This window comes from Archocentrus centrarchus, chromosome 22, assembly GCF_007364275.1.
Source record: "Archocentrus centrarchus isolate MPI-CPG fArcCen1 chromosome 22, fArcCen1, whole genome shotgun sequence".
Taxonomy (NCBI): Eukaryota; Metazoa; Chordata; class Actinopteri; order Cichliformes; family Cichlidae; genus Archocentrus; species Archocentrus centrarchus.
Window position 1 is genome coordinate 28,251,945 of NC_044367.1, and position 12,101 is coordinate 28,264,045.

The 12,101-nt window shown below is 41.9% G+C and overlaps 1 protein-coding gene across 3 annotated transcripts in view; it reads left to right on the plus strand.

Moving 5' to 3' along the window:
- The window catches only part of scaf8 (SR-related CTD-associated factor 8), a 71,517-nt gene that overhangs the window by 10,477 nt on the left and 48,939 nt on the right, over window positions 1-12,101 (plus strand). For all 3 annotated transcript variants that reach the window (XM_030718353.1, XM_030718354.1, XM_030718355.1), the window contains exons 3-12: window positions 9,071-9,115; window positions 9,221-9,382; window positions 9,656-9,812; window positions 9,918-10,045; window positions 10,156-10,332; window positions 10,634-10,713; window positions 10,815-10,926; window positions 11,244-11,375; window positions 11,535-11,644; window positions 11,882-12,075. In XM_030718353.1, the coding sequence (XP_030574213.1) occupies window positions 9,071-9,115; window positions 9,221-9,382; window positions 9,656-9,812; window positions 9,918-10,045; window positions 10,156-10,332; window positions 10,634-10,713; window positions 10,815-10,926; window positions 11,244-11,375; window positions 11,535-11,644; window positions 11,882-12,075 (1,297 nt within the window). The remainder of the gene's footprint in view (window positions 1-9,070; window positions 9,116-9,220; window positions 9,383-9,655; window positions 9,813-9,917; window positions 10,046-10,155; window positions 10,333-10,633; window positions 10,714-10,814; window positions 10,927-11,243; window positions 11,376-11,534; window positions 11,645-11,881; window positions 12,076-12,101) is intronic.

Genomic DNA, 12,101 nt, shown 5'->3' on the forward strand with positions numbered 1-12,101 from the left:
TAATCTGAATGCAAGTTAGAAAAAGCGTTGGTGAGATAAACTGTTGGCTGTTTAGGGAATTCTCCTGCTTAAAAAAAAAAAAAAAATTAAGTTTGCCATCACAATGATGCATTCAAATTCAGTCAGAGGCCCGGGTTCGAGTCCGACTCGCTGCTCTTTCTCTTTGCTTTCCAGTCTACTCTTCACTGTTGCAGTATCCAATAAAGTCATGAAGGCCAAAAGCAGGTGATATGCTAGCTTAGCATGCCAGAGTTTGCACTGGCCTTCTTTTTCCACACAACTTTCTGATGGCCGTAGCAGTAACAAGAAACCTCCGCCAGAACAGCTCACTCTGGGCAGTATTTTTAAGGGAACAGTATTGTATTTTGTGCATATTCATTTAGTTTTTTTTTTAATTTATTTATTTAAATGTACTTTAAGAAGTTTGTGGTGCAGTAAAAACAAGTGCAGGCTTTTATTTGCCCTCTTGAAATTAATTTTAATACACGCGACATTTTTTATTTTATGTGGATTCATTCTTTCTCTTGGCAACACTTTCACCTTTATACCTTTCACACCTTTAACGGCACCGGTTTCCTGCCCTTACTAGCTGCAAACAGCTGTTAAGACGTAGCATATCAGCGTGGAGTCTTTTTACCGTAACTCTGTGACCGTTTGTCCTATCGGGAAAATTCAAACGGTTCCTGAAAGCTCAGAAATTGTACTTCGCAGCCATATAGGGGTATTTGTTACCAGAGGTCTGCAAACGGCGGCACTTTTGAAGTATGTTGTGCCACAGCAGATGCATTCGGAGTAAAAGGGTTAAAGATAAAACACATTTTGGGGTCAACTTGAAAGAAAGGTGGATGTGAAATGTAAAAGTGAGGTCAGAGGTCAAATGTGACATTTTTAAATCTTTATACAGAACTTTCTATATGTTGACATTACACACCACACTTGTAAGAATCATAGTTTCTGAATTAAGAGGCTTTTTCTCACTTGTAGCTAGATGGATGGATTCGGGCAGTCTGGTGCTTAGCACTGTTTCCTCACAGGAATAAGGTCCTGGGTTTGAATCCAGCATCTGGCCGGGGCCTTTCTGTGTGGAGTTTGCACGTTCTTCCTGGAGAGAACCCATGCAGTTCTCTCTGGGAACTCCAGTTTCCTCCCACAGTCCAAAGCCATTCAGTCAGCGGGGTTGGGTTAATTGGTAATTCTCAATTGCCCATCGGTTGAATATGAGTGGTTGTCTCCCTGTGTTAGCCCTGCAACAGATTTGAGACCTGTCTGGGGTGTACCCCACCTCTCACCCTATGGCAGCTGGGATAGGCTGCAACCCCCCAGAATTGGACAAGAAGAAGAAAACGGATGGATTTTTTTTTAACCGTGTTTCTGGACAAAATGATAGATGCACACAAACGCTACCAAAAACATTACCTCCTTGGTGGAGGTAATTGTAGATATTCATGACGACTATTTTGTTAGTCGCTTAAACAGGAGAAAATAATTTGACTAGTCTAAAAGAGCCTATCCCAGCTGACATAGGGCGAGAGGCAGGGTACACCCTGTACAGGTTGCCAGCCTGTTGCAGGGCCAACACAGAGAGACAGACAACATCCACACTCACATTCACACCTGTGGGCAATTTAGAGTAGCCAATTAACCTCACTCCAGTAAGTGCATGTCTTTGGATCATGTTTTAAATATTGCGCGGCACTTTGCAGCGTGGATAGTGTTGCAAAGACATGCAGTGGCAGATTAGTCTGCAGATTTTGGGGGGGGGTCTGTTGGGCCCATCTGTGGGGGCTGCAGGCCTGGGTAGTGACTGATGGCATTGTAATATCTTTGAATCGTAACTGCTATTGTACATTAACAAAATGCATTGAACCGACTAGTATTTCTTGTGCCAAATAGCAAAAGCAGCAACATTTAAGCACTTAGTCAACTAGTCGCACACATCACTAGTAGTAATAACAAGGTTATTACTTGTATCTTCTGGCTTCTGGCTGTAGTAGCATATTCAAAACAAGGGAAAAATATATTCTATGATAAGAATTAATAACAAATGATTTATTTTAACATACAAAATAACTACAGAAATGGCCATCTGTACTCATAAATGTGTGTAATGTGTATCTTTTGCATGTCAGTTTTGTTTGTCACTGCAGGAGAACAGATAACATAACGTGACACAGCACTGAAATGTAGCAGAAAAACAAAAAAATGTATTTATATAGTGTGCGTTATTTCTAGTGTTCTTCTGCTACATTTGTGAAATGTTGAGCCTGACTGATCCCTGACTGACTGACTGACCATGGGAAATCAGAAGTCCATCTCTCTGCTGAGTCTGAGAGAGATGTTTCATTGAGGAAGTGGATCTGTTATGTCCTAGTTTCTGTAACTGCAGTGAAATACCCCACTTGGTTGCATGTGGACAGCACGTTGATAGTGTTCTATTAAAAGTGCTAAAGGCTGCAGCTTTGCTTAAAATGATCCACATGTTTATCACCTTGTCCTGTGAAGATTAAATACAGACTGATCATTTACTTGGGCCAGAAATTTTTAGTAATCATCATTACATCTGCATGTTAGCAACGTTATTTCAAGCTGAAATCAACAGGATTTCTGTTACCTTACCATTTCCATTTTTCACACAAAAAAACCAGGCAGGCTTTATAACTTAATTCATAATTACCTGTTCAGCTGATATCTGTCCAAATATGCCTACTAATTATCAAGACAAGACTAGGGCTGGGCGATATGAACTAAAAACAATATCTTGATATTTTTTTAGCTGAATGGCGATATACGATATATATCTCGATATTTTTTCTTCCCAAAGGTATAAACAAAAAGGTACTTATGAGTCAAAGCTCCGTGTCCCAAATGTCACACGAGCCCTTTTATTAACATTCAGCTGTAGATGTACATGAGAAATTGCTCAAAAATAAACTGTTGGCATATTTAAATAATAACGCTCCTCAAATAAATTAATGCTTTTTTTCCTCCACAACAAAAGACTCACAGCTGTGCTATTAAAATGTAAACAGAGCAAAAATAGCAAAAGGCTGACTTATTCTTTAAAAAGCCAGTCTGCAGTGAAGTAGACTTCACCAAAGTGCTTCTTCCTGTGTGTACTCCAGTACATCCAGTACTCTGTGCAAATAACAAAAACAGACTGAATGAACAAAACTCCATCCTTCAGTCAGCAGGGTTCCAGCCAGATCAGTAAATCCATAGACATATGCGCTAACATCACATTAACGGGCCCACCCGCTCAATGCGGCGTCTACGTGTCTGCCAGCTGCATCACGAGCCCTCTTGGCGATGCTGAAGTGTAGTACGAAGTACAAAGGCTGTATGTACACAAAACACGGCGACACGGAGGATTTCAGGTTTCCAAAAGTGGCCGACGTCACCGGAAAAAGTCACTAAATTTGTCGCTAGTCACTTTTTTGAGAAAAAAAAGTCGCCAGTGGGGTCTGAAAAGCTGCTAAATCTGGCGACAAAGTCGCTGAGTTGGCAACACTGCCATGCTGCTGCTTCCTGCAGGATTTACAGGTGAAGCGGTGAGGGAGAGAGGCGGGGCAGTGTGAAGCTGTGCAGACAAACTGGGAGATGAGAAAGGTGAACTGGTGGATGTACAAGTATGATTGTAACGCGACATAGACTATATCAATATAAACGATAATGTCTCATCTTATATCGCGTATGAAAATATATCGATATTTCTTAAAAACTCGATATATCGCCCAGCCCTAGTCAAGACTATGATGTATGTGAACAAGGTTAATCTTGATCTGCAGTTATAGGCTGTAAAGTGGGAAATGAACTCTCTGGTCTTTGTATCAGTCTCTCACATCAGTGTGTGTGTGTGTGTGTGTGTGGCCAGGCCAGTGCAGCTCTCAGGTTTCTCTGTTGCCCACATCAAGCCTTACACTGGGTTGACATTGCTAGACTAATTGAGTGAAACATTAAAGTCCCTGTCAGTGGTTCATAACACTGCCAACAAGGACAAGTTGTAGAAGTTGCTGCTACAATAGATGGGTGTAGTCTGCGAACTAACTGGTTTGCTTCTGTTTCTCTCTCTATTCCATTAAGTTTTAAAAATGGAGGGGGGGGGGGGGGGCAATGCACAGTATTATGACAGTTGAACATAACTGTGTGCAGTGTTTGTGTACTCGCTGCTAAAAGTAATGACTCCGAGATGCATAAACTGTTTCTCGGTTATGCTTTGCAGTTTTGGTCCAGTGGCTTTGTGACACACCTCAGTGCTACCTTAGTGCCTTCTGTGCCACTTATTCCTTTTGTGTAGATGATTATAATTTGGTAAAAGTTGCAGGCAATGTTGTTTATCTTTTGTGTACACACACCCACACACACACACACACACACACACAGTCTCTGCAGTATGTGTGATCAGTTGCTTGGAGACTAGTCGACACTGCAGCGAGTTATGTATGAGCATGTGTTTGTTTTGTTTTTTATTCTTTGGTGTTAAAGTTGGTGCTAAGTAGGGTTTGTGTAACGGGTGGAGAATCTCTGTGAGGAAGACTCTTCTGAATCTCCTAAAGGTTTAAGACCATCGTTGTGGCTTTTCATACTCATTTTGTCTCAGAGTAATAGAGTTAGGTAGTTACTGATGAATTAACCTTCCTGATTAGTTAAGTAGCTGCAATAATAATAATTATTATTATTTTCATTATTATTATCAGCAGCAAAATGTTCAGTTGTAATAAATTTATTACCAAGCCAGGTTTGAGTTTATGTCAAGTTCTCCCTCTTTTAAAGGTCTGTTTTTATATCATGACACCAGTGGTGCATTTATTTTATGTGGACTTTTTGCATTCAGTGTCATCACAAAACAGGTCACCTCAAAGCATGTTAAATGGTTAAGCTATGACCCAGCGGGTCAGCATGCGCTCAGTGACATGTTTTTTTTGGCTTTGCTTTAATGCCATGGTCTGCCAGGGTTCATGAAGTTTGGTTTGGTTTGGTAGTGTTGCATAATCTTGCTAACAGACACAGCTGAACACAGTATCACAGCTCATGATCCTCAAGATCGTAGGGAAGAACCATCGTTAGCAGCTAGTTGGGTCATTCAGGGAGGTTATTTTCATGCAGAAATCCTGTAGGAGATCATCAGTGAACGAGAACTCGTTTAAGAAGTCTTTCTGCAGGGCTACTCTAAACACATCACTTCAAACAGGGCATGAAGTCCTCTTTAATGCTGTCTGCCCAGAGTTACTGGCAACGACTTCCTAGAAAGTTGACCCTATGTGCTCAGCAGAAGTCGATACTGCAGTCGTAGTTTTTCATGCAGATTTGCTGTCAAAGTATCACTCGGTATGCACACAGCAAAGGTGACATGTTTTCATTGTTTCCAGAGTACAGGTACTTTACTTTTTAAAGTTAAAATAATTATAGCTCAGTCTGCAGTCAGTCTGCAGTTCCCACAGTCAGGCACTTATTTCAGCTTTACTTTCCTTTAATATGCATAATTGATAGTGTTTTAATTATGATGGTGTTTCTACAGAGATATATTTCGAATTTTGTTTTAGTGTGGAACTTTTTTCCAAAAACTTTATATATGTGTGTGTTTTTAAACATGCCTAGGTTTCATACAGAGGGGATTTATTCTGGCATTATTTTGGTGTGGGGGGGTATAGCCATTTAACTATTGTCACATTCTTAGCAGGAACATCCCAACCACCGTTTTTTTTTTTCTGGTGGAGACCCAGTGTATATGTCTATTCACACTGTAGTTCAAATCCTCACAAGTTTAGAAAAAACTCTGTGTGGTGTTAGGCCTTAGATACATTTAACTTTGACTGCACCTGAACTTATTTAATTGAAACCACTGTATTCCTGCACATTAGTCTTTCCACAGAGAACCATAAACTGACCACTCCATCTACTGTACTTTGACTCCATCTACTGGGTGGTTGCAGAATTGCTCCATTAACTAGAAATTATGATTTTTCTTGCCTACCTACCTACCATCCATCCATCCATTCTCTTCCACTTATCCTTCTCAGGGTTTTGTGGGGGTTGTAGTCTATCCCAGGCTATCACAGGGCGAGAGGTGGGGTACACCTTGTACAGGTGGTTAGCCTGTCACAGGGCTAACACAGAGAGCCAGACAACCATTCACAATCGCATTCACACCTGTGGGCAATTTAGAGTGACCAGTGAACCTGACCCCAGTGACTGCATTTCTTTGGACTGTGGGGAGAAACCGGAGTACCCGGAGCAAACCCACGCAGGCACAGGGAGAACATGCAGACCCCACCAGTCTATGTAAATATTTGTGGCTCAGGACTCCCTCTCATTGCTTAACCACAACTCTGTTGCACTTCTGCCCTTTTGGTGAAAATCCTTCCAGATACAGTTGGACAAATAAGAGCAGTGTCATTAGCATTGCATTGCATTAAGGCCCAAAAATTTTGATTTGAATAATTTTTTTTTTAACATAGCACTCGTGAATCTGCACAGGAAAGTTTCATTCTGGCTAATTTTTGTCTAGCAGCCTTTTCTGTCCACTGGATGACAGGCCACAGTCTGAATACACTTTAACAAGTAAAATATTAGCACTAGACAGCAGACAGCTGTAGCTGTGTACAGCATTCAAGTTGGTGCAGTTGCAAAGGTCAGCATCATTTGTGTCCATAGTCCATAACTGATATGAACTGATTCTGCTGCAGGTGGGGTGTAAAGGTACACAAAGGACGTATTTCTGTCTGAACCTCATTGAGAAGTCAGTTTGGTTCTTTTTGTTGCTGCATGAAGCTTAAAAAATAAATAAATTCAAGAGTGCCTAATTGGTAATTACTTTTAATGCTGCATATTGTAAATTAGAAAAGCTTATGAACTGGTTACTTTAAAGTAGATAATAACTCAGACAAAAAATGTCCATTAAGAAGAGCATAAATGAATCATAATGACTTAGATTAAGAATTAAAGCCAGTGCTGCAGTTTCTCCCTCTCTGTATTCTGTAACCATTGAGCTCTTCATCTGTTACAGATGATTTTACTCATTTTTTTTCTCTGCATGTCTCATCATGAATGTATTTCCTCTGAGAGACTATAGCTTGTTAAAAAGCCTTCACAGACTGCAGGTTTAACTGGGGAAACAACCAGTTTCATGCTGATAATGCTGAAAGACATCCTATAATCACACCTTAAGCCAACAACATTTAGGCTACAAACGAGATTGAAAAACTGTCCTTTAAAAAACGTAATCTGAACACTTTTGATGAAGCCAGTCCTGTAGCTTTAATTCTCAGCCCTTTGGCCGTACTGTTTAGGAGTTCTGTACATTATAACAGCACAAACATGTAAACATAACCAGATTTTCAACAGTTCAAAGGGCGTACAAACCTCTGACATTTCATAAAAAAAAACAATGACCGTGTATTGAGCGCTCTGGGAAAAATATGCACACATTACACATCTACCTGGCAGTCACATGACTAACCATGGAGCTGTGGCTATATAAATATGCTCCTGCTGTTCTTGTTGTTATCCCTGTATTGTATATCTGCACGGTTTTTCCTGGCCCAAAATGACTACGCACAGAAGCAGGATCTGTCTGCATACAGTTAAGGCAGTGAGTGTGCGTTACTTTAACAGTGCATTTTTCTGATATTGCTGGCCTTTTCATAAACAGAAGTGTATTTCATGCTTGACTAAATTAAACACCACTTTCATTAAGATGGGGTTTTTTGTCAAAGGCCTGGTGAATTTCCTTTGGGAAAAGGCCACTACCTTTTTGGTCGGCACCAAAATCTCTAATGTGCAGGAAAAACAGCGGCTGACAGTATTTTTTGAATGAATGAATTTATTTGCCTTTGTTGAGACAACAGTGGACAGTTCCCTGAGCCTTATTTGAAAGGTTCAGCCTTGTTTAATCCTTGAACTCTGGGCGATCGCTGCTGAAGCGCCGGTTTCCTGCCCTTACTAGCCGTGAACAGCTGTTAAGATGTAGCGTATCAGCGCAGTGGGCTGATCAAAGTTCCTTTGATCAGCTGGCTTTTTACCGTAACTCTGCGTCCTATCAGAAAAATTCAAACTGTTCCTGAAAGCTCAGAAAATGCACTTCACAGCCACACTGGGATATTACGGTATTTGCTGCCAGACGTCCGTGAACGGCGCCACTTTTGAAGTACGCTGTGTTGCGTTCGAAACGTTAACCAGCTAGCCCTGGCTCTTCTCATCCTGTGTTTCTCTCCCAGCTGGCTCATGTGTCCTCCCCCATCACCTCTGTTGCCATAAATAGAATCCAGATCTGTGGGAAACAGCAGTGATATTCCTCTGTGTGGGTGTTGATGGACTGTTTTTGCTGATGCAGTCTTGTTTTGCCCTGCACTGATGCTCTCCTCAGAGACAGCATCGCTCCTCTGCTTTTTCTTGAAGAAGGCACGAGCATCACGGTCTTATGTGTTAATAGTGCTGTGATATAAAATCAGAGCCATCCTGGCCTGGACCTGTGTGAAAGCATCGACAGTGTTTCTCTGCTCTTGTGGTCAGGCTTTCCCTCTAATTTGTCACTCGTCTGTATTTTCTTTGTAGAAGAATTCTACCTTACCGGTAATTAGTAGTACTAGTCATAGTACTAGTTATCTAACTGGAGATCCTGTTTGATGTTCTGACCCATCAGTCCTCAGTAGTAATTACATTATCTATGTGCATTTATGAGTTGGATCACACCCATCCTCAGCCTTTATTTTGGTCTCAGCTGCAAAGCTGTTGTGTTTCATGCACAGTTATTGCGATGTTAACAACATTTGTCTACAGACATAAATAATAACAGCTGCACTGTTGCTGCTAATAAAACAATCTGTTTTTATTACTTGGCCTACTGAGATTGTGAATTGTTGTGTTACACCATCAGCAAGCTGACGCTCTCTCTTCATCGGTCTCTCGTCTGCTCCTCTAATACAACAAATCTTTGAAGAAGGAATTATTTTATTTTGTAAATCTGAGGAGGAATGAGACCGGTTCCAACCTAACCTTTTTAACCCTCAGCTCTGTTCCCTTTCTGTTACTGTTCAACCACTCAAAATTATTTTTTTTTTTGGTTTATTTTCAGTTCTACAAGCATGTCGTCCAGAGTGTAGAAAAGTTCATACAGAAGGTGAGTCATGTTTTTATTAGGAACCATCAGCCACACACAAGTGCAAAGATTTCCATATGTTGCTCCACTGTTCATACAATAGCTAAACACCTCTCTCTTTGACAGTGCAAGCCAGAATACAAGGTCCCGGGGCTGTATGTCATCGACTCAATTGTCAGACAGTCACGACATCAGTTTGGCACAGAGAAGGATGTTTTTGCCCCACGCTTCAGCAAGAATATCATCTCAACCTTCCAGCACCTCTATCGCTGCCCTTCAGATGATAAGGTTGGGAAGTTTTTTAATAAGTTTCCTGTTCCTCTTTGTGGCTTCTCATTTCTTAGTTTCACAGGAGTTGATTATCATAACTTAGAGCACATTCAAACGAGTGGAATCTCCTCACTCAATTCAGGTGTCTGAGAGAGCTTTCCAAGACAGACGTTGTTTTTGAGTAAATATTTTGGGCTCACGTCCTGTGTGTGTGTCCTACAGCTCGGACCTCTCCCATTGCATTGCTTTTGCTACTTTGTCTCCATTTTCCGTCTTTCTTTGTGTTTCCAGAGTAAGATAGTGCGAGTCCTGAATCTCTGGCAAAAGAATGCGGTCTTCAAGAGTGACATCATTCAGCCTCTGCTGGACATGGCAGCAGGGATTCCTCCTCCCAGCGTCACACCTGTAATGCCCAGCAGTGCTGCCCCGGTCAATAACACTACACCCGGTCAGTAGAGCATTAAAGTAGTGATTTATTCATCTAATCACTGCTAATGTGGTATTTAACACAACTAAACATGTTTACCTCATGGTTCTCTCTGTGTGTATCCAGGTACCCCAGCTACACCGGCCACTCCAGCCAACATAGTCCAGGGTCTGCCCGACTGGGCTTCACAGATTACCAACACCGACACTGTGGCTGCTGTTGCCCAGATCTTGCAGAGTCCCCAGGGACAACAGGTTAGTGAACACAGAAATTGGTAAACTGTTTGATTCAGAACAGCGTGTACAGTTTGTGTAGCTGTCAGTGTAACGAGATGCCTCACATACTCTGTTGTCGGCTGTTACAGCTTCAGCAGCTGGTGCAGAGTCTGCAGATGCAGCAGCAGAAACCCCAGCCGTCCCTGCTGCAGGCCTTGGATGCTGGCCTAGTGGTGCAGTTGCAGGCTCTGACAGCTCAGCTCACTGCAGCAGCTACTGCCAACAGCCTTAACCCCCTGGAGCAGAGGGTCTCCTCTTTTAATAAGGTAACGCTGGAGTCGGCAGCTGTAAGTTTATTTTTATGCTTCTGTGGCAGCAACAACCAGATTTGAAGGCATTATAATTTTGAGTTGAGTCCATATATGTGTATATTTTTGACAGTAACTCAAGAATTCCTTGGCCACTGACGAAGAAATTAAATAGAAATGTATAAAAGTGTTTGTATCTTAACAGTCAAAGGTCCAGTGTAGGCATGCGTGTGTAGTACACATTACCTGGTTGAAGGCATACATCCTCATTTCTTCTTCTAAATTCTCTTTATTTGTTTTTTTCGTGTCGTCGTTGCAGAAACTTTTGGGTCCTTTTGACTTTGGCAACGATTCAGAACGTAATGAAGAATCTAAAAAGGACAGCTCATCATCTCAGCTGTGAGTTCAGTGTGTTTTAGTAGCTCGTTATTAGTGACTCTGAGTTCACGTCCGTTTCCACCTGCGAGCTTGTGTCTAATCAAGCTGCCGACTGCTTGCAGGCCCATGGTGTCGGAGCCCATTAACAGCTCCCTCTTCCATCAGTTGGCTGAACAACTTCAACAGCAAAACCTGGAGCAGTTTCAGAAGCAGCTGCTAGAGCACCAGCAGAAGGTAAACCACACCTGCAGAGAGCGGCTCTTTGTTTGGCTTTGGGATTCTCCTAGATTTGTGATTTACTATAATAACACAGCTTGCTTATTAGTTGTTCTGATTGTTACATTGTGTATTTTCTTAAATTGTTGAAAGAACATGCACATTTACAGGTGATGCACAGTTTTAATGCTGCAGGCACTTCTAACACGCTCTGCTACTAGTTTAGAAAGTGATTTTACTCATAAGAACACTGAGGGTGTGTTACTGTGAGACTGAAGTCATCTTTTAGGACTCACAGGCTTCACAAGAAGGTGCACTCACTGTTCTTTGTGCAGGCAATGAACATAGAAGGACAGGACTCGATATTTGGGCAAGACAACTCCGTTTCCAATGCTCAGAGCAGCAGCCAGCCTCAACTTCCAGAGCCAGAGAATAAGATGGACGACTCCATAGACAACCAGCAGCAGGTATGAGAACTCCTAACCAGTGGACCATTATTAGAACTTAACCTAAAGGCTGGTGTGTATACATAATATTTTAAAAGGAGTGCATGTTAACTGGTTAACTGTAGAGCTGGTCCTGATGGTGTTTCCTGTATTACCTGTAATTAACCCTGTCTTTTCTAGGACATGGATCTAGATGAGGGCCCAGATGGAATGGAGGAGGAGATCTTTGAGGCTGAAGAGAAGAAGACTTTGAACACACGCTCAAGGACGCGCTCTAGATCACGCTCAAGGTTGTTTCTCATTTCTCATTTTCTGTCAGTTTCTAAGTGCGACTGAAATATTGGTGAATTGTGAACAGCTGGTCGTAGAAATCCCTGGGTCTATCTGGAAGGGATACTTTGACTAAACTTGACAGAACCTGTACAAGGAACCTAACACAAGTGTTATATTTGCTCAAAACTCAAAAGAAAACGATGGATTGTATTTTTAAATGAAAGAGTCGAGCCTTCTGTGTTGTCTCTCTGCAGGTCTCCCAAGAGAAGAAGGTCTAGGTCTCGCTCTGGCTCACGGAAACGCAAGCATCGCAAGCGGTCGCGTTCACGCTCTAGAGATCGCAAGAGGAAGTCATCGCGGTCTTATTCAAGTGAGCGACGTGCCCGAGAACGAGAGAAGGAGCGGCAGAAGAAAGGACTGCCTCCCATACGATCCAAGACTCTAAGTGGTAAGAGGAAGTCGCTGTTCGTTTTG